This window comes from Oryzias melastigma, linkage group LG19 (genome assembly GCF_002922805.2).
Source record: "Oryzias melastigma strain HK-1 linkage group LG19, ASM292280v2, whole genome shotgun sequence".
NCBI classification, from domain to species: Eukaryota; Metazoa; Chordata; class Actinopteri; order Beloniformes; family Adrianichthyidae; genus Oryzias; species Oryzias melastigma.
Window position 1 is genome coordinate 15,246,285 of NC_050530.1, and position 22,739 is coordinate 15,269,023.

Here is a 22,739-nt window from a genome sequence, read left to right on the forward strand (position 1 = left end):
GGGATCTATGATAGAGCCTTGGGGTATACCGCAGAATATCTTTGAAGCCTTTAAATATACTGATTTAGCACCTTACTAGTAGACATGTAGTTTTTTCTTGCAGTTAGTCACCCTTTGTTACATCAAAAATGAGATAAATGGTTTAAAATCATTTTTGAACTTATGAATTGGTTGTGACAGTCCCTACAGCCCCGCCGCAAAACGTCGCCATTCAGTCTGCAACGGCCACCCAGTTGGATGTGACCTGGGACCCTCCACCTGTAAATGCACAGAATGGGGACATCCAAGGATACAAGGTCAGTTTGACACATTAAATGATTATCCCAGGATAAAGTGCCTCCTTTTTTTGTTTTCTTTTTTACCTCCGTGGACAGACTTTGCTGTCCAGTCATGCCTGCCCTTCTTCCTTTACAGATTTACTTTTGGGAGTTCCAGCGTAAAAATGTGACAGAGCGCCTCCGAACTCTTTTCATGCCTGAGGCGGGAGTGAAGCTGAAGAACCTGACTGGCTACACCAACTACATGATTAGTGTGGCGGCCTTCAATGCTGCAGGGGACGGACCTCGCAGCTCGCCAACGAGAGGACGCACTCAGCAGGCGGGTAAGTCAAAACAAACGGTGAAAATCTGAGGATGTCGTTCAGAATGGTTAATTAAATTGTGTGTTTTCTCTACTTCTCAGCGACCTTTTTTTGTGTGTTTTCTCCCACTCATGGGACGTTGTGCTTTTATTCCCATCTCCAAACATGTCAGAACTGTATTTTTGCCCCTGTAAAAGAAGTTAATTTGGTGCTATATTGTAGACAAGGAAAAATCAGATGGTGTTCGCAGCCTCTTAGTTATCTTTGGAGGTCACTGTGGTGTGACAAGGAAGCAGATGACAAGCTGGAAAGGCGAGGAGAGAACAGCAACAGGGAGACAGCAATCCCATCTTTTCACGAGACAGAGAGGCTTTGTCTTTGGCCAGAGTCACAACCTCTGCTCAACAAGTTTAAAGTCAACAGGGCAAACTTTGTTGCAATCACAAGCCCAGCCTGCTGTAATAGGATCTGGGGCCGCTCACCGTGTCTGTGAATTCCCGCGACCTGCAGCCGGACAGTATTTGTTGGTGGAGTCCATCCATTTAACCTTCTTGTTTCTTAGCAAAATTGTGGAGCTGACCCGATCGATGCTGCTCAGTCCGTCGACACCCTCTTCCAGCTTTTGTTGCAAAAGCTGCTGCCTCGACACTTTCGCTTCTGTGGCTCTAGAGTTGCGGTTAGGAGCTGTTCAAACCTGCACATGGAGTCTTTGCTGAAGGGAAATGAGTCAAAAAACATTCGCAAAACCAAAACATGAGTGTTCAAGCGTCTTCTCTCGTTTGTGTTGTTTATGCCTTTAATTGAATATTTTATGTGCTTTCCATGATCAAAAGGTTCTATAATCTTGCATAATTAATTTGTGGAGGAATATAAATAGAATTATGTGGTTTTGATCACCTGTAAAAGTGTTCTCAGTGGTCTTCTAAATAAGATTATGCCGTTTTTAGCCAAAATCTAAAACCTGTGTTATTTTTCTAGGACATAGTTTCCACAGGATTTTGTCAAAAAGTCACTGATGAGTTGTAGGCCGGAAGTAAGCCAGCCCTCAGTTCCCATCATCCCTTTGTTTACACTTTTCTCCGCTAACTAACAGCCCCTTCCCCCCTAAGCTATATTTGCGCTATCACGCCATTCACTTTTGAGCTTGGACGAGGAAAACAAGGAAGTACGTGAATTTTTGTCGTCTACAAGTGGATGCAGGAAACTTTTTCAAAAGCCATTTTTTGTCTGCTCCATATCCATATAATTTGAAAAATTGAAGAAAAGAAATACACAGAAATTACATTTTAATCTTAATTTTCTTAAAATGTGTGTTCCATTATCAGAAAAATGCAATAAAAACACCAAAAGCAGGATTTTCATCGGACGTTTAACTTATATACCACTTTCCAACACTGGTTAGTCCTCACCAGCTTAAATAGTGATATTGGTGGAGCACAATGACAATGGGTCATTTAGCTAAAATAAGCAAACAAACAAGAAAACACAATTTTCTTCAGAGGTCCTATGAAAGTTGTTTTTTTGGTGTATTTAAAATGTTTTACACAATTTTTTTCATGATGGATGACATGTAAAAAGTAAATTAAGATCTTTTTTTCTTTATTAAAATCATTGTGAATCAGAAGCAGACGAAAAAATTCTTATAGAAAAATCTTGTAGTTGTCACATAAAATAAACAATCAGCAGGTCACAAGCTTTCTACTCTGCTCCATTCTGATGCCTCCACCATGAACATCACTTTTCTCATCTCAGGTGGTATCTGGCTCCAGACTGTCTGGCTGTATAGCTCCAATATTGGTCAATTTTTGTTGCACTGGTAATGTTAGGTTGGGGGTGTTGGCTGTTAGCTAGTAGGAGCACAAATTTCTAATGAACTCCTTCCCCTTTACAGAAATTATGTTCTAGAAAATGACACAAGTTTTAAAATTTTGGCTAAAAACTGCATAATTATAATTGAGACTACTGGGAACACTTGTAGCTCTTGTGGTATCCTAGGTATTTTGACGTTGGGAGTGGAGTCATCTGGACCCCTTAAGAGATTGCGTGGAACTTTTTTTTCCAATTATTTTTTATTTTCACTGGTATCTATGGCAGACATAAATCCTATCCATCTTTGTCCACATTTATCATGGGAGGGATATCACTTATAAGGCTGGGGTCATCTAGACCCCACAAGATACCGGGTACTGGTAGCAGTATCTCTAACCCTACGATACCGGGTTTGGGTTCCCAGTTAAGGTTAGAGGTACCGGTACAGGGTTTTGGTATCAGTACTGGTCCGGTTCCGGAGGGTTTCGGACCCCTGGTTGTTGACCCCTGATTAGCGTCTGTGGCTTGGTACCAAACGGGATCTTTAGCCATAAGGTTCCGGGTTTGGGCTAGAGGTATCGGGCTAGGTTATCTGTACCGGGTCAGCGAACCAGTACTGGGTTAGGGTACCAGTATCAGTCCGATCCTGAGGGTCTGCGGAACTGGTACCGAGTTAGGGTTAGATGTTAGGATACCATTACCGGGTTAGGGTACCGGTACCGCAACTGGTACCGAGTTAGGGTTAGAGGCTTCTTTAGAGGCTTTGTTAGAGGTTCCTTGGTACCAGTACCTCTAACCCTAACTCAGTGCCAGTTCCGAGTCTGTTACCCTTATGCTGTCTTAAGTATGTTGAGGTTGGGAGTGAGACCATCTGGACCCCATAAGATAGCACAAGGGTTAATAGATCTAAAGATGATCGGAGTGCGTCTTAAATCGGTTTAGGTTATTGTTTATGTGTGTTTTGAACTCTTCCATTGCAGCTCCAAGTGCTCCAAGTTTCATTCACTTCAGTGAGCTGACCACCACCTCGGTTAATGTCTCCTGGGGTGAACCCACCTTCCCAAACGGCATCATTGAGGGCTACCGTCTGATCTACGAACCCCTAACACCCGTAGATGGTAATTCCTGAACTCTACCATTCCAAATGATATCTGCACAGATTGCCTGCTTTCTTTTATGCGCACTAGAGGATACATTTAAAGCTGTGCATAGCACATCTACTGAACCAACACCTTGCATTATGTCTTTTTCTTCTGTAATGATCTTCACCAAGACTCATGCAACTTCTTGAATATATAATGCTTTTACGCGCAAGAACATATGGCTACATAGACAACAGTGCACTTGTATTTTCTTCTACTAACCCCATCACTGTGTGTGTGACAATGCCTTGCCTATGTAAGATCTGCTTTGAATGTGGTGTGTTTGTCTAGAGTCTTCAGTGGCCTGTGCCGACTGTCTTCACTCCCCCTCCCCCCCAGGCGTCAGTAAGACTGTGACAGTGGACGTGAAGGGGAGCGGACCCCTATGGTTGAAGCTCAGAGACTTGGCAGATGGCGTCACGTATCACTTCCGTATCCGGGCCAAGACCTTTATGTACGGCCCTGAGGTGGAGGCCAACATCACCACAGGACCAGGGGAAGGTAGTTGCAGTTCAGTCTTTTTCTTCAAATATGTACAATTTATTTCTTACATATTTTTATTCATCTTTTTAGGGGCCCCAGGTCCCCCCGGAGAGCCTTTTATCACACGCTACAGCTCCGCCTTGACGATTCATTGGGCCAGTGGTGATCCAGGCCGTGCACCGATTTCACGTTATGTCATTGAGGCCAGACCCTCAGGTAGGATCCTTTGATGATCTCCCCTATCAGCAAAACATGCCTCATTGTAACTGTAGTGATGGTTTCATTCAGAAAAGTGGTCTAAAATGTCAACATCAAAGAATCTTTATTGGGTTATTAATTTGGATGTTGCCACTAAGATGGTCGACATCCCATTTCTTATTTGACTAACGAATCAACTAAAAGAGGGATGGATGTTGGTTGTCTCATTGGGAAGGGTGTGTTTTACCGCTTCCAAGTGCAAAGATAGAAGAGATTCTTGTGCTGAAGAGACGCAATATGACTCTGGATGACGATACATACAACAGTTTTCTGATGGAACAATAACGACGATTGTTATCAGTATGCATCTGTCTACAGATTCAATCTCTCTGTTTTTAACCATAGAATCAACGCACACTCACTCCCAACTCGTCATATATGGATGCATGGTTCAGGCCTCCTCTGCGTCACTTTTTGATGTTTTGGGTTTCTCCAACTTGTCATTTTTTGACATGCTGGCTGTTCTCATTAGGTCAGGGGTCCCCAACCTTCAAGCTGTGAACCAGTACTGGTCCAAGGGCCGTTTGATACCTGGCCATATTTGTTAATCAGGGGTCCCCAACCCTCGGGACTCTAACCCCAACCTGGTACAGGTACCTCTAATCCTAAAATACAGGGTTAGAGTACCAGTGCCAGTCCGGTCCCAAGGGTCTGCAAAACTGGTACTGAGTTAGGGTTAGAGAGATACCCACGCCTCTAACCCTAAGATGCCAGGTTATGGAACCAGTACAGGTATCTCTAACCCTAAGATACTGGGTAAGGATACCAGGTTAGGGTTAGAGGCACCGGTACCGGGTTTGGGTACCAGTGCTGGGTTAGGATACCAGTATTGGCCCGGTCTCAGGGGTCCGCAAAACTGGTACCGGTTTCTCTAACTAGGTTAGGGTTCCGCTATTGTTATTGCTAACTCTAAGATTTAGGGGTAGGGTACCAGGTTAAGGTTAGAGGTACTGGTACTGGGTTTGGGTACCAGTAACGGTCCGGTCCCGAGGGTTGGGGACCTCTGATGACCCCTGGTTGGGGACCCCTGATTAGTGCCTGTGGCCCGGTACTAAACGGTATCTCTAATCCTAAGGCACCAGTACTCAGTTAGGGTCCCAGTATCGATCTGGTCCCAAGGTTCCGCGGAACTGGTAACAAGTTTGGGTTAGAGGTACCGTACCGGGTTAGGGCAATGGGTTATGGTATCAGTGCGGTATGGTCCTGAGGGTCTGCGGAACTGGTAGCAAGTTAGGGTTAGATGTATCGGGTGAGGGTATCAGTACTGGGTTAGGCTACTGGGACCGGAACTGGTACCAAGTTAGGGTGAGAAATCCCAGGTTACCTGGTGTCGGTACCTCTGTACCAGTTCCTCATCCGTTACCACGTCTGGTACCCGTGTCTGATACTGCGTCCGTGTGTCAGGAACCAGTGATTTAATGGCAACAGCCAGTACGTAGAAAAACGACAAGTTGGGGACAACCAACATGTCAAAAAGTGTTGCGGATGGGGCTTGAACCATAAGTATGACGAATTGGGAGTGAGAATGTCTTGGCAAAAGAAGTTCTGCAGCACAGTCCGCAATTTCAGGAGGCTTGTTTATGCTTTTGGAACCACTTACAAGTGTCAGATTTACATCAATAGTTTCAAGCGGCGATGTGTGAAAAATAGTTTCAGGCAGAATTTTCCATCGCCAGCTCCAAGGCTTCAAATGGTTTTCATTTGAAAAACGCCTGCGCCTCCGTTTATGTTGTTGATTTACTTGCTGTAAAAGTTTTACGAGAGCCCATGAAGCTGATGGATTGTGTAATGCTTGAAGGAATTATCCAATCCCCCAGGAGCTACAAGCCAGACAGGTGTTTTATAGAAAAGACACAAAAAATGTGACAAATGGTTGAGTGCTCAAGTAATTGCTTCCGTCTCAACAAAATTATTGAAATCTCATTACAGATGAGGGTTTGTGGGATATCTTAATCAAGGATATCCCTAAGGATGCAACATCGCACACATTCAACATGGACATACTCAAACAAGGCGTCAGCTACGACTTCCGGGTAATCGCAGTGAACGACTATGGCTACGGCTCTCCGAGTCTACCTTCTCCCTCCATATCTGGTGAGCTTTCAAGTATTTTGCTAATGGAACTGAGACGACGGAATTCCATTTACTTTAATTAAATTTCCTTAGGTCTTTTAGACTTCACAGAAGGGTGGCTACATGTTCCCTAACAAGCATGAATTTCAATTTTCTGTGTTTCCAATCCAGCACAAAAAGTGGCTCCTTTCTATGAGGAGTGGTGGTTCTTGGTGGTGGTGGCGCTGGTGGGCCTCATTTTTATCCTGCTGCTGGTGTTCATCCTCATCATCAGGGGACAGAGCAAAAAGTATGCCAAAAAGACAGAATCAGGTGAGTGTATATTTGTTTAGAGTTTGCAACCAGACTATGGCATAGACCCAAAATCACATAACTTTTTTTTAAAATCTGTTTCATTGATTTTCACTTTTTAAATACTTCCTTATAAAGGGCTGTCAGTGGTGGAGCTATGGGGGGACAAGAGGGGGCAGCTGGCCTCCAATTTCTGAGTCAATATTTCTGTCATAATTGACAAAGAAGTCATCAATACAAGCTTCTTGACACAGACCCTATATTTAATCAGATATATGGCATTACCTGCGATAAACTGATAGGTAGCTAAAAATGCTAAAACCAATTGCTAGCTAAAAAAACTGAACCCAAAAGATTGCTAAAATATTAGCTAAATAAAAAAAAACTAATTTAAAAATGGAAAATAGCTAGCATATTGTTAAATTATTAGCTAAGCTCCAAATTAGCCTAAAAAATTGAAAAAAATTATAATTTTGCCAAATCAGCTACCATAATGCCAAAATATTAGCTATACTCCAAATTAGCCTTGCTAATATTTTAGCATTTTGTCTAAATTCACCAAAAACAGCTTGCATGTTGCTTAAATAAAGCTAAACTCCAAATTGCCTTAAGAAACATAATAGTTGCTGAACATATTAAAACTTAAATGTTGTCTCTAGGTGAAAGTTTGCAGAAGTTTGCTAGTTTCAAAGTACACAGAAGTTTTTGAAGGATTTGCCATTTATTTTCTATGGGGCATATTTTCTCAATATTTGAAAAACTCTGAAGTTTATGAATACTAAAGGTACAAGCAGTAATGTTCTGAACATTCTGAACTTTTTAATACTAAGATTTCTGAAATAGTTGAAAGTGTGATTTAGTTTTTGCGTGCAGAAGGAGAATCACTATAGTGTGAATGCTGTAAAGAAACGTGAACCCTTCAAATTACGTATTTTCTGCATTTTTTTTTTTTTTTTACTTTTTACATATTTTTGATCTTTTCATACCCTTCTCTGCTTCTGAATGAATGTGAACATTGACTGGAGCTGGAAAGCAGGAAGAGGTGCGAGCGGGGGGGCAGTCATTCAGTGCAACTGTGACATCAGCTGCGATTTCCTTCAGCTCAGCACTTTTTTTTTCTGCGGCTCTTTAGCAACCGGACAGGGAAAGGAGGGGCGCGGAGGGGTCGGTGTGGGTCACTGCACATCTTTCTGACTGAAAGAGGAAAAACAAGAGATTTCTTCTCAGTCCAACACAAAGACTCCTCTTAAAAGTCTGCATAACCCACTCCAGGAATCCGGCCCAGGCGACTGGCCTCATCAAGCGCCAATTTCTTTTTTCCGTGTTTTCATAATCAGCAATTGACCTGAAGCGTCCTCGATGGAGACAGCAGGCCAGCATCAACATTCCAGATTGTTTTTGTGTTTTTAAACACATCGATGGAACACCTCACAGCACGAATCGACCGTGTGTGTCACTCTCTGTCTGATACTTAATATTTAATAATGTCACATTCAAATGCCAAATGTTCAAATTACACCTCGAGTTTGAATCAGACAAGTTTATTTGGAAAGTGGAACCAAGCTTGTCTAGAAGGGCAACACAAAAGTGGAAGAAGAATTTAACGAAAATTTAAAAAAGTATTTATTTTTGTTTTAATCCATTTGTGCCAAATAATGCAACTGTTATATTTCAGTTCAGTACAGATTAGGACTGGGTTGAAAAAATCTATTTGAATCGATTTTAGCTTAATAGATCAATAATCGATTCACAAAATATATAAATCGATTTAGCACATAAAGCTAAAGTCCGCTAGCTTGATGCTAATGTTCAATAGAATTTCCCATAGGACGGCTAATGCTAATGTTCAGTTTAACCAAAAAAATACATTGCTGACTAAATCTGAACATCTACATATTTACTTACAGGCATTAATTTTTTTCAAATTCTTTTAAGGAAATACTTTTAAAGTAACTATTTGTGATCTAAAGCGTTGTTTTTACCCCTCATACTGTTGTCTTCTTCTTGAATAAAGTGTACTTCTGTAGCATGGTCGCCATCTAGTGGCCAAACTCCGGTCCCGCCAGGAGAAACAGAACAATGTTTACAATGTTAATGAACATTTTTGTTAGAACTTCTCCTTTAGAGAATCCATGTAACACTGTATGATATTAACAATCTCATTATTTTACTAATACATTTTATAGTATGTGAACTGTATCAGATTAACATAAATATATATTCAAATTAAATAGTAAATGTTTAATGTATTTCTAAACAAATGTATATAAATTTGTAAACTTAAAATGAAATTGAATTGAATTGAAGAATCGAAAGAATCTGAAAAATTGGAATCGATTCAGGCTCTTGTGAATCGAATCGTTTCTGGAAATTATAACCGAGAAAGAGAGACAAGAGCTAACGTGGAGAAACCCCGGAGAATCCAGTTCTTTAGCTTTACTCCAATAAGCAGCAACACAGTTCCATGTACCATCGCTGGGTCTCACTCCACAGCTAACAACAGGTATGAGAGCCTGGAACAAAAACATATCCGAGTGGAAACGGCTAACTGTCGGCTAAAATGTTCCGCTTCATGCATTGGCACAAATCATCCATCATTATCGGCTTCCGTTGTGCTTTTTTATTTGCATAATTGTTTTTTCTTTTCGTTTTATTTGCAGCTTTTTTTTTCATTTGCAGAGCTTGTTTTTGTGCTTGCACACCTATTTTCATTTATTTTTTGCGACAATGGCGGGTCTCGGCCACCGTATTTATCACTTGGTACGTAGGATTTGAGGAGGTTGAAAGAATGAAAAATCCATACGGCATCTCACCATTCGCCCTCAATTACCCACTACAGCCTATCACCGGCATGCCTGCATGAGCGGTCTACGATCTTGAAATAAATTTTTTCACCAGCAGATAGACGTATCCATCCTTAACGGCAGGTATGACTAAGACTTAGTCTGACGTTAGTGGTTGGGGTAAAAAGGTCATGGAGGAGTCTAGTGAAATCCATAATGGTTTTAGGAAAAACCTTAAATTCCTCCTTAAAACTTTAGGGAATGCCTCTGCAGTTTTAAGCACAGCCATACAGAAGAGACAGACGTCAAAAATCAATGTAGCCATGTACTCGATGGGACGCCACATCCAGATAGAAGTTAGATCATTTAACAAAGGCTGGAAATCTCCAACAAGACTTTTTACTGTGAAGGAGAGAAAATCCACATTTAAGGAAGCCAGCTGCTCCCTCGGGTGAGCTAAGCTAAAGAAACTGCGGATTCCTGCTGGATACTTTGTTATATTGATCTTTTCATCCAACTTTTGGAAAGAAACTTGTAAGCCTCTCATTTAATGAATTATTGCTTTCAGCCTGAAATATTGATGCTGGAATGTTTGCTTGGACTTGACTGAATGTTGCTTAGATGGCAAAAACTGTTCATTCTGAAGTTGACATGATTAAAAATCCACTTTTTCCTAATAAAAACATAAAGATTTTTGCCTAAAGGTCTTAGTTTTGCATTAAAAATAAAATAAATAGTCGCCTAACCGGCTGCATTAAATGTGATCATTTAGTTTCTTTTAATTTGTGCCGTGACTGATCGATTCTACCTGTTTATCCGGCCTGTGGTCACACAGTGTCTCTGTGCGTGTGTTCAGGTAACAACTCCAACTGCAACGCTCTGACCCACGGAGACATGGTCAGCCTGGACGAGGGACGCTTCCCCGCCCTGGAGCTCAACAACCGACGGCTGTCTGTGAAAAACTCCTTCTGCCGCAAGAACGGCGTCTACACCAGGTGAGCGGAAAAAATACATGTGTGAACGCTGAAGATGTGAGGAGATTAAAGCACCAAAGGAAATTCAGAAAGTTGAAATGTTTGAGAAAACTTTCAAGAAATGCAGAACTTGCTAAAGAAACTAAGCAAATCCTAACATTTTTTGGAATTATTTTTACCTAGATTTTTTTTTCTTTACTGGAGCTTTTTCTTTTAAGCAATAAAAGCAAAAAAATCTAAAGGACATAACAGTTTTTCACATTCACCCCTGCTATTTGGGGTCTTTTGAACGGTTTTATTTTTTGTAGTTAAAAAGTATCAAATTAATGTTTTCAAGTATTGTATTTACTCCTGACAGCACCACAGAAGAAGAAGAAGTGGTGCTTAGTCTTATAGCTGAAGAATTCAACAGATTCAGTGATTTAAAGAGTTTTCATGAAGCTATGTTAGCATCAGTGTGTTACGGGAGTGAAGAGCCCATATATTCAGTCTATTATTGTTATCTATTCCGTTATTATGATTTGCCTCTTAAGATGAAATGTCTGTTTTTGGGTCTGTATTTTGCTAATTTAATTTCTCGCAAAAGTGCGACTTGTATATGAGTTTCCTTTATTATTATGTTTTTGTATTTTTTTGGCTGCTGCACCTTATTCTCCGCAGTAACTTACAATCAAAAAAAGTAAGTTACATAGAAAGGAAGACATTAGCTGAGCTTCCATTGACTATTACATTGCCCTGTTTTTTTTTTTTTTTTTGCAGAGTATTTCAAAATTTGTGTGAGATGTAACTGTGCCAAAAATACATGCATACATTTCCTGAACATACTGAATGTTTTGCATAATTTGCATAAAATTTCACAAATTTGAAAAATTCCCATTAATTTCAATGAGGCTAAAAAAAATTGCATAAATTGCGTTAAAACCGTAAAGTTTACAAACACAAAAAATACAATATATTTAAATGACACTTTTGCTAAGATGAAGCTAAATAATTTATCTAAAATGCAAACATCTGTGAGAACCTTAAAGGTTATTTTTTGCTTAAGGGCAGAAACTTCTCACCCTTAAAGAGTTAAAGCTTTTCCTTTCACTTTCAATGGGTAAAAAACTGCTAGATATATTTAAAGAGAAAAAATGAATTACGCATGTCCTGATAGACAACAGAACTGTCGATGAACCTGAAAGCACACACGTTGAAACCCATTCAGATGAACTGAAAGGCTTCAATAAGGTGAATGGTGCTCCCGTTCACACAAATATCCATATGAAATGATTAATTTCTCCTCAGAAAAATGCCCTGGGCGTCTTTCAGCTCTGTGGAAATGACAATCTTCCTGGACATAAACAGCTTTTCTTCTAATGAGTGCCTGTGAGTCCTGCCTTCATTGGTCCTGAGACCTTGTTAAAAACATGTCTGACTGACACCTGTGCAACTAAGACTTCAGGGTCCAAATCGGACTGCGTGCCTGGAATAGGTTTATTGGAAGGCGTTTGGATCTGGAAACAGCTGCTGTCATGTTGTGGAGGGCAGCTGAAAGGTTTGTCAGCGGGGGCTTTATTTCAGATGGAAATACAATCTGGGAGAAAACGCAGGGTTTGGAGGAGTCAGGTGCAGCGTGACGTTCCGTGTGTCCGAGTCCGCGTGTGAGTGCGACTTCGAGGACAGATCAAAGCAAACCAATGTCTTTGAGAGACTTCCAGGCAGCATTTCTGACTTGAATTGGGAGGGGGAGGGGAGGCTGTGGACGCAAGAATGCACAGATGTACTCGCAAGAATCGGCACTCTTTGAACTCGGAGCACAGAAGAGAAACCCAAATCCAGACACCTGAGCTTTCGATTGCAGATCAATGGCTCATCTTGATCTTTGGTCTCAGAGCACAGCAGAGCAGATGAAGCCCTCAGCCCCGCACTCATAAGAAATCAAACGTTCTTAATCCAACGTGTTCAGGCTGATTCAGAGCGATATCGGGCGGCAAATGCCAGTTTGGACGAAGGTGCAGATTATGCAGATAGAGTTGCTTACAAAGTTCAGTTTTATGAAGTCTTAATAAAGTCAAAGCTCTTGACTGCAGATCTCTTCGTTATAATGGTGAGTTTTCTAAACCTCTAAGCAAAACTGATAAAGTTCTGTTTTTTCTGTGTCTTCTTCTTGTATATTAATGCTCTTTTGGAATTTGGTTTTGCTAAAACTATGTTTGATAAGTTATGATTACATAAAACACTTAACTTATCACAAAGATGAAACTATAACCCCAAGAAAAAATTAAAAACTTAAAAGACACCTTTTAAGTAAGGGTTCTTCGAGATGTCCACTATCAGAAAATAATGGACAGCACGTAGGCGTGAACCGTCCGATGAGCTACAACGCTTCGTCCCTTAATTTCTGATAGTGGACACCAAAAAAAAAAAATTAAATAAAATAATAATACTTTAATCTCGTCATCTATGTAACATTTTACTCCTTCACGCCATGTTGCAAATTTCAACGTATTATTAAATCTAGGACTCAATTTAATTTAGCATCACCTTGAACGAAAAAAAACGTTGAAGAATGGATAAAGACGTAAATGTTATAGAAAAAAACACATTTTCTTCAACCTGACTTTAGTGTCAACAATTTTGAGAAGGAATCCCAATAACTGACAGCATTTCAACACCCAAGAAGTCTTCATGAGCTTTCACGCTGACATCCAAACTCTCACAACTGTCATCATCACGGCAGAAGGACTCACCGCATCATCCTGGAGTCTTAGCAGACGGAAAACAACTTTGACAGTCTGCTGCGAGGTTTAAACGGGTCTCAGTGAAGCGGTCTCGTGTAGATTAACATGATATTAAACACTCTTGAGTGACAAAGCTTTTGAACATTGCTGACATGGTAATGAGTCCCTTTGGGAGATTGTGGTATGAGGAGAGCTTGATACGGAGCTCTCCCTTCTTAGCCGACATGCTGCTGATTGACGTCTGCTGTGAGAGGATTAAGTGGACCCTGCTCCATCCCAGTGAACGGACCTGATAAATAATTTACACCTCAATCACCAGAGTCAAGGCTAGAGGGGCAGAAGTGGGCCGAGCTTGCTCCGTATTTTTTGCGGAAGCAGTTTATCATGAAGCCCCAGCCGGCCCTCTGTAGCAGTTCTGCTCTGTGGCTTTGTTTGTTTGGCTCTGATAAATCAGAGCTGAAAGTTTAAAAATCAATGCAGATTTGTCTTTCTTGATTTAGTGAGGGTATTTCTAAGGTAGTGCAAGTGCAAACTCTGAACACAGAACTCAGAAAGCTGGCTTAAGAGCTGACCTATAAATATTAATTATTGTTGTTTTTATTTATTTATTGGTCAAAGAAACCAATACTGGCCAAAGTGCTGCTAAATGCTTTATAATGAAAACTTTTTGCCCAGCAGGAAAAAAAAGGATTTCTTCTATATTTAGTTAAGTTGAGAAAATGTAGTTTAACTTAAAGTAAAAAAAAAATGTACATCTGTGTGTATAAAGTTAGTTTTTTATTTTTTTTAAACTTTTTTGTCATTTTTTATTCAATAAAAGAAAAATCATGCAATACAACCTTGAGTTGCAAACTCAAAGACGAGGGGGAAAACTTAAAATTTGAAACACTTTCATAAGGTAAGGCAAAATAAGTTTAAATTCTGTCGCATATTTTGTCTACAAAGACTATTCAAAGGGCTTTACATAAAACATTTAAAAGAAATATTGACACAAAACAAACTGAATTTAAAGTAAGCCTAAAGTAACAGTGCAGCTGAGCACAGGTGGGTTTTTAAATTATTTCAGCTAATTTAAGGCTTTCTGGGAGTCTGTTCCAGATCTGTGGAGCATAGAAGCTGAATAGTTTTCACTTTAGAAGCTGACAAAAGACAGGATCCAGATGACTGGAAAGGTCTGGCTGATACTTCTGGGTCAGGAGGTCAACGTTAAAGTTTAATTTCCTGACTTTAACTGCCACATAAAAACATTTCTAATAAATTGGTTTGTTATGTACAATTTTTACATATATTTATGTGTTTTATTCTTGTGCATTTCTGAGAGGGCGTAACCTTTGTTTGAGACTGTGTTTCACAGGAAAATTGTTGTTGTAATGCCACTTTTGGAGTTCCATATAGCAGAAGATATTAAGAGGAGAACAGTTATGACTGTGAAGAAATTGTCTTGCTTTTTTTTTCTTCTTTTTTTTTGGTGAATACGGCCCATGAGGTATGTGTTTTTCCGTTTTGTTCATCTAATTCGTCATGTCGAAACTTGTATTTAGGTTGTTTATTTCATCATCAGTTGCAACAATCTGTGGTTTCTTCACCTGAGAGAGCAATACTGACATCTTTCTACCCTTTTTTAGAGTATTTTAATTACATAATTTTTCTTAAAATAGGTAGGGTTAATGAATTTTACATTTAAATATATGAAAGGTTTTTGGTTTCTTTCTCTGCTCTATGTACTTTTTTGGTCATTCATTTATTGTGTGATTCTCCAGACATTTTCTGATGTTTTTTCAGTAAGGAACTTCGATCATTCTAAGAAATATTTTTCCAAAAACGTGCTTTTAGTCAAAAATTGAGTCACATTTAGCAAAAAAGTGCAACTTGTTTGCATCTTTTGGGAAAAAAAAATATACATTGCATTAATTATTTACAGCATTCTTAAAAAAAAGTTAAAATAGAGAACAAATACTGAAGACACCAGTATAAAAATATGCATTCACGTCCTTACAAGTACATCTATACAGTTTTACAGTCTTATTGTATGTCTCCCTAATTTTGATTTGGCTTTTTTTTCTAAAAAAGTTTAGTTTCAGGGTTTACTATGTGATTGATCAACTACACTTGGAGTTTCTATTTAGAGTTGTGAGCAGCGTTGTGGCCCTCAGGCCTCACTGGTTGAGCGGCTGCTAGTCTACCCCGTCTACCTCAAAACTATTTTTCAAAATGGCGGCTTTTCTGTTGGTTTTATCTCTGTGGCAACCATTTTGTTTTTGACTGCTTAGGGGTAATGAACATATCTGTGTAACTTTTTGAAGAATCTGCAAACGTAGAATTTTGTATTACCCTAGCAACTGAGGTTTTTTGTTATCCACGCCCACATTCCTAATATGTTAATATCGTTTTGTTTAGCTTGAGTCATGGATTAATTTATTAAAACTTTTGTGAGCTTATACGCTTCCGCCATTTAAATCTACACATTTTATTTCCAACACTTCTTCCTAAGTCGCTTCCCAAAGATAAGTCGTTTTTTTTTTTTGTTTTTAATTCTTTTCTATGCATTTTTTTGCTGCTGTACCTAAGACTCCCAAACGACTTCCCAGCCAGCAAGTCCAAGTGGGCTCCATATGTGGGCAAAAAATTTTGCCCCAATTCAGTTTGTTCTTAGTTTCCGTGGTGGCCCCAATGTTGGCTTAAGCTTGCGGAGCTTTCGCCAGCTAGCAAGTTTCGCTGTCGCAAGCTAGAAGTCTCCGCTGTAACCAGGTAGCAAGCTCCGCTGTCCACCACATGGGAACCACTTGGCCTTATAGTCCAAAAAAAATGTACTGCTTTGTTATTTTATGAGACGCCACAAAAACATACGTTTTTCTTCACTGTGTAAGACATCATGAATCATTGACTTCCTGATTATAACAGGCATTAAAATGAAAAAGTTCACTAAATGACCATTAGGTGGCACAAAAAGATATGGTTCTTTGGTTTTCTGTGCATTAATATTTTTTTTTCCTTCATTGCCTTCAACATTTTCCTAAAAATTGATGTTCCACTTTTGGAAGTTTCCAGCAATGTCAGATTTTTGTTTTGCATAATAGAGAAACAAAGACCTTTGTATCTCCTTATAAAAACGCCTCTGTCGTGCATAAAGAGCTCCCTGCAGTTAATATTTGATTTGTTTCAAGTTAAGTGAATTAACTTTAGTTTGATGTAAATCATCAGACATAACTGAATTACAGCTTTCTTGGTAATTTCCCAGTGGACTTTTCCAATTTTTTCCCCCTCAATTCACTCAAAGAAGGACGTCTTGTGAGAACCGCTTGAATTAATCAGATCATTTTTGAAATGCTTCCCGCATATATTCATCCGAAAAGGGCTTATGCAAATGCAGTTTGGGGCGCATAAAAAGCCGCTGTGTGCGGCGCAGCGGCTCCACTGGCAGGGACTGGCGGCCGAAAGTCACCGGGAGTCCCGGCGGAGTCGGCCAAACCAACGGCAATCAGCGAAAACAGATGCCTGTTTGTTTAGCAGAACCAAGGACTAGGAGAAATACGGAGCAGAGGTTTTATTCAGTGGACTTAAGGAGAGCAAATAATTTCTGAAGCCATTTTTTTCCCCCAATATTTATATGTGCTTTGAAGTTGTTCTCCCCTCGCTAAGGGTGTCTTTATCACATTACGCCTACAAGAGTGACATGTTTGATCGCTGCCGTGTGCCGTTCACATGCCATCACTTGTGTGGCGACCACTGCCTGCTTTAGTCTGACTTGAGCTGTGCAAGACGTCTGTTTGCAGTTCAGTCACAGGAGCCAAGTGGTTTGACATTCCACAGCCCACGCTGAGGACTGAAGCGGCCAATTATTCTTCCAGGACACACTGGCTGCGTGCAGCCTCCTCATGAACGTCCCATGATTCTCATCTAAACGGGGCTGCAACTACACTGGTGCAGATAAGAAGGGAGGCTAATTTGATCAACTACTGGGGTTTAGATTGAATTCCTGAAACTTGACTTTTTTGATTTTGTTTTTCACAAAAAACAAGTTGGGAAAACTGTCAAAATTTGTATTTAGATTCAGCAGCAACATGCATTTAGGTAGCGTCTTTGACTAAATAATCTTAAATAAATCTTAATAAAGTTTTTATTTAAAAAAAGGCATGTCATAATTGCATATGGACATGAAATCCATCCATCCATCCATCCATTTTCTTGACCGCTTCGTCCCTTTCGGGGTCGCGGGGGTGCCGGAGCCTATCCCGGCTGCTGAAGGGCGAAGGCGGGGTACACCCTGGACAGGTCGCCAGCCTGTCGCAGGGCTGGACATGAAATCATAATACATTTTCATATATTAGTTATTTTTTTTGAAAAACTTTTCTCAGTGGTATACTGTATTTTCGGAATAACAGTCGCAGTTTTTTCCATATATTGGATGGTGGAGTAACTTGTACTCGTGATGTATATATATATATATATATATATATATATATGTGTGTGTGTGTGTGTGTATATACATTTTTTTAAATCTTTAGTACACATTTTTTTGAAGCTGCGACTTATACTCCTGAGTGACCTATAGTCCAAAAATTCAACTGCTTTGTCATTTTATAAGACCCTGAAAAAAAAAAATCTGCCTTCTAAGTTTTTCTTTATCCTATTATTTTTCAGCGAACATCAAACTCTGATAACAGCCTCTACTAATGAATGTTATAAATATAATCCAAATGATCTCGGTGTGTTGGAATTACCTGTTACAATACATTTTAAATAGGACTTCTGGTAGCCTACTGTTGTTTTTATTTATTTAGTTTTTGTTTTTCCATCCTTGCGCTTATTACTTATTCCTTTGCAAAGAAAAGTTCCACATCCAACTTTTCTCGTGTTTCCACGCCGCCAGACTACTAGTAACACTCAAGTTACGTAACCGAGAGAACCCTGTCGATTTCAAACCAAAAGATTTTTCAGAGCAAAAGATTGCTACAACCTCTCGCCCGCAGCACACCCATAGAAAAAAAAGTGCATGAACATTTTCTCCTTAGGGGCTTAGAAGTGTGCCCCATACAGGTTTGCTCTGTTTTTGCCCACGGACAGCCTCTATCCATCATTAACGGGACATGTGACTATAGGGCCTGAGAAATATGTTACGTTAGAAAAGTGTTGCATATCAATCCAAAGCTGATGAGGCAGAATCTGCTGATTCATGTTGATTGTCACAGTTTGTTGTGTGATAGAGGTGTATGAAGGGGGTATGGTACAGTTTGCTTGAGGGAACTTCCATTTGTTTTTTTTTTTCAAACCACTAGTCCAACCAATCAATTCAATTCAGACTTGGGTCGCCACCAAACGGCGCTGTTTCTTAACCTGCTTTTACTCCCCCTGCAGGGCACAGTAGGAATTTACTCAATAAGAGGGTGTCATAGTCAGTTGATTATAGTCTTCATTAACTAAATAAATGTCAACTTTTCCGGTGTCGTTTGTCCAGGTCTCCTCCCAGGCCGAGTCCTGGCAGTCTCCATTACTCCGACGAAGACTTGAGCACCAAGTACAACGACTTGATCCCCGCAGAGAGCAGCAGCCTGACCGAAAAACCCTCCGAGAAGTCGGACTCACAGGTGCAGTAGCAACACTCGCCTCATCCTCCATCCTCCCACATCTCGGTCCTGTCTGCATATAGCATTTGTTTTCCCGTTCGAGCTTGTCTGTGTGCTGCACCCCTCCTTTGAATCCGGAATGCAGCTTCCCCGCCTTTTGCATTCTGCGTCTCTCCCCGTTGTCCTCCCCGTGTCAGTCGTCGGATCGCATCCCGCTTGCAGAGCTTCCACGACAGCGGCGGACTAATGCACACAGAGAGAGATGAGAGATTAATGATTCTGCTCAGCGGCTGCACAGCAGGTTAGAGCCAGGGCACTTACCTGTGGAGAATGTCACTTAACAGACGTGCAGCCCAGATCCAGGCCGCTGCACTCAGCTCTCGTTATGCCAGACTGAACCGACACACTCCAGAAAAGATATTTTAGAGAAAGCAGGATATTTAGAAATGCTGGTTCTGGGCAGCCGGCCCATCCGACTCTTCTTTCAGTTAGCAGGTCAGAGTGATCCCTGTGGAGAGCTACCAGAACGTATTGGCTTTCTGCTCCTGTGTGTCAGAGCCAGCCTGTGCCGACATTGTGTATAATTAGAAATCAAAGAGTTGGATTCTTTTTTTCTAAGGCCTTCTAAGCAGACGCCTTGAAGACTGATAAATTACTAACAATCGCTGCTGAAACGTCTGACTTGTGGCTTCTGCTGTGTGCTGAGCAAAACTACTCTTTGCTCTGTAGGAAAATGAAATCAATAAACTGCTTTTTTTGGTCTCTTTATCTTGGTATTGATCTGTATGCCTGCCACCCCGACTTCTAGCTTTTTCTCATTTTACGTTCTTTTTCTTCTTCTTCTTTTCTGTAGTAGCTTGATTGTTTTATTCAAATGCGTGAAAACAATCTTATTAGCATGTTTGAAACTTTAGCCTTTGAGTTTCAACCTTGGAACTCTTTTCCAAATTATCCCAGAGAACTGTACGGTGGCCCTGAAGCAGGGGCGGAGCTACAGGGGGCTCGGGGTGCCCCCTCCACCAAAAAGCGTTGTCCCCCTAAAATGTTTGAATCAATATTAGTGTAATTATTAACAAAAATAAAGAAATCATCAACAGAAGCTTCTTTAAGTGTTACCCCACCAAAACCAATAACTTTAAATAAAAAAAAAAGTCTTTGGACTTGCCTTCCACTTTGCTTCCAAAGTCTTCTGCGCCCTTCCCCCCCCATATAAAATGATATAGCTCCGCCCCCTGCACTGAAGTGCTAACCACACCGACAAATCCCTCATGGTAAAGGAAATTTAAAGAAAAAAAATTATAAAAACAAAACAAGTAATAAAAAATAAAGTTTTAGAGACTCCAGAAACAAAAAAAGAAGAAAAAAATTTGAAGGTTTTTCAGAAAACAACAGTAAATTTTCCAGATATATAAAAAAAATGAAACAATGTGATGAACCAGAAAAAGTAGGTACTATGGGACATCGTTGAATGAGTGACGACTTTTGGTTATGAGCCACTGGATGACCTCTATTGTTGTTGTTATCTTCACCCTGCATGTGTGACGGTCCAACTTGGCTATGTCCGAATTCCTTCCCTTCTGATTATATGGTGCACTATATAATGCCTTTCGCCACTTTCTAGTGCTGTCCTAATCTACAATCCCAAAATCAGGTGGACTGGAAATTTTATAGAAGTCTGCAAAAAAACTAGCATGCATCAATGCTCACTACATTAGCGAATTTAGACCACAATGCATTGCGGTCGAACATTTTTTTGCGAAAAAAACGTCTTTGAATGTAATTTTTTAATGAACCATCCACATTTTCATCATCAGAACACAAATCAAGTCAAGTCAAGTCAAGTAGGCTTTTATTTGTCAAATATGCTGAGTACAGGGCATACAAAGCACAGATGAAATTTCTTCCTCTCTCCTCCCTTTGTGCAAACAGCAACACTAATTACAGTAATAATAATAATAATATTAAGAATAAAAAAGAAGAATGTAAATATAAAAGTATAATGTACAAAATTTACAGAATTTTCAGTATTGTAGTGCAAAGGCTATGTAGATAAATTATGTTTAAAGTGGCAGTGTTCTTCAGATGCAGGCATGAATGTTCTCCTTTTGTCTTTAGCTTGTAGCAGCAGGGGGTGGGGGCAGAGAGGGGAGGGCTGGGAGGGAGTTGAGCTTTCTGATGGCCTGGTGGAGGAAACTGTCTCTGAGCCTGCTGGTCCTGGCCCGTAGACTTTGCAGTCTCCTCCCTGATGGCAGCAGGCTGAAGTGGCTCTGGGATGGGTGGGATGGGTCACCCGCGATCCTGATGGCTTTGCGGGTGAGGCGGGAGTCGTAGATGTCTGATAATCCAGTGAGAGGGACACCAATGATCTTAGATCTTAGAAATAGACGTTTGTATTGATTCGATGTTCACTGTGTGAACTCGGTGACGTCATATCCGGCGTTTAGCAAAACGAAAGAAAGGTTGTGCACATGGTGTTCTAATTTTAAAATCCAGAAAATCTAGGAAGTCCCGCACTATATAGTTTTTTTTAATAGTTAGGGATTAGCGTGGGAATTCGGACATAGTTTGTGGGTGGAAACTCTCACCTGAATTGCCTGAACCGTTCTAAACTAGATCATACCAGTTTGTGGACACGAGGAATTTGTGTTTTTAGTATTTCATTTGGATTTCTAGAAATTACTTTCTATTTTGCTTTATTGTTTTGGAATCATGTTTTTGGTTTTGATGTTTTTTAGTATTTGTTTTGCGTTTTTTATTGTTGGTGTTGATCTTTAATTTTTTTATTTTTCATTTTTTTTGCACTGAGTGGTTTGTTTTGCACTTCAGGGCCTCTGTAGAATCTTCTAAATAAATGCATTCCTCTCTCCTCCAATCCATATAAGGAGAGCAGAGTCCTGTTTCCAGATCAAATGACCCCCCTCTACAATGAACTACTCCAGACAGGACCTTTCGTAGCTCCCAACATCCCCCCCCCGAAACAGCGTTTGGTTATTTCACCGCGCCTGTCTGCCGTATCTGCCCTTCGTGCTTGTGTTGTCAAACACGGCCTGAAAGCATAACCCGCCTGGTGCCGTGCCGCGCCACGAAAGGGGGCGGACGTTTTTGTCTTTTGACAGACGGGGGCCCTCGCTGTCACCCACAGGGGGCTTTCCTCGCCGCCGCTGACAGCTCACCATATCAGCGCCCCAGTGGTGCTGTGGAAGAGTCCAGGAATGCCTTTTGAAGTTTTATTGAGCGGATAGCTCGGAGCTATCTGTACGACACCGCGCCGTCTGTGCGCTTTAATCCTACAAGCCCTTCTCAGCAGGTATAAGTTGACTATTGTAGTTCTCTTCATGAGGAGATTTGGAGGAAGCTAACAATTTTTTCTTCCTCTCTTCACTTATTTTTACAAGGTCGTATCTTTGAAGGTGATCTCCTCTCTGAGTCACAGATGGACTATTCTCTGTATGAATATCCACAAAAATGAACCCATAAATGAAAGTTTAATGAAAATCTGATCTTTTAAGGAATCGGGAATCTCTTCTTTCCTTCTCAGATCACTGTTTTCTTTCCTTTTTTTACTTCATCTATTTTTTTCCCATCATTCTTCATGTTTCAGCAGCTTCTGGAGCTTGTTTTGGCTAAAACTCAACTCTTTGAAATGTTTTTACAGCCACAATTCATGAATCACTATTTTGTTTTGACACGATTTCATATGAGTATGAAGGAAAACTGAGCATGAATAAAATTCACTTTTTAATGCAAGTTTTTGTGTGTTTTTAGCTGAACTCCAGTGAAATCTGAATCATAGTTGTGCTGATACAAAAGCTGGAGTAGTGACCACCACACTCTACTTTTTTTGTGAGCAAGTCACTCTTCTTTCCCAAATTTACCATATTTTCCCCACTAAATTATATTAGCCCCACTCCATAAAGAGCAAAACTCAGAGTTTTGAAATCAGAATTGATTAAATCGCATCAAAATATTGAGTTTTAAAAACAAAGTAGCAAATTAAAGTGTTTGTTTTCAAAATACATTTTTGAGTTTGAGACATAAATGATGCATTGCCTTGAATGT

At 40.2% G+C, this 22,739-nt stretch overlaps 1 protein-coding gene and 1 long non-coding RNA gene across 6 annotated transcripts in view; one reads left to right on the top strand and one right to left on the bottom strand.

Moving 5' to 3' along the window:
- sdk2b (sidekick cell adhesion molecule 2b) overlaps positions 1–22,739 on the top strand; it is a 414,280-nt gene that overhangs the window by 383,335 nt on the left and 8,206 nt on the right. For 2 of the 5 annotated variants that reach the window (XM_024284902.2, XM_024284899.2), the window contains exons 36-44: positions 181–296; positions 415–601; positions 3,370–3,507; positions 3,823–4,032; positions 4,105–4,230; positions 6,202–6,366; positions 6,517–6,657; positions 10,255–10,414; positions 18,572–18,701. In XM_024284902.2, coding sequence (XP_024140670.1) covers positions 181–296; positions 415–601; positions 3,370–3,507; positions 3,823–4,032; positions 4,105–4,230; positions 6,202–6,366; positions 6,517–6,657; positions 10,255–10,414; positions 18,572–18,701 — 1,373 coding nt within the window. The remainder of the gene's footprint in view (positions 1–180; positions 297–414; positions 602–3,369; positions 3,508–3,822; positions 4,033–4,104; positions 4,231–6,201; positions 6,367–6,516; positions 6,658–10,254; positions 10,415–18,571; positions 18,702–22,739) is intronic. The other 3 variants (XM_024284901.2, XM_024284903.2, XM_024284900.2) reach the window with 3 other exon arrangements.
- Positions 17,883–21,232, bottom strand: LOC118600150. The gene is made up of 2 exons (XR_004949711.1): positions 19,002–21,232; positions 17,883–18,923 (listed from the first exon to the last, which is right to left on the bottom strand). It is a non-coding gene; the product is annotated as an uncharacterized LOC118600150 (long non-coding RNA).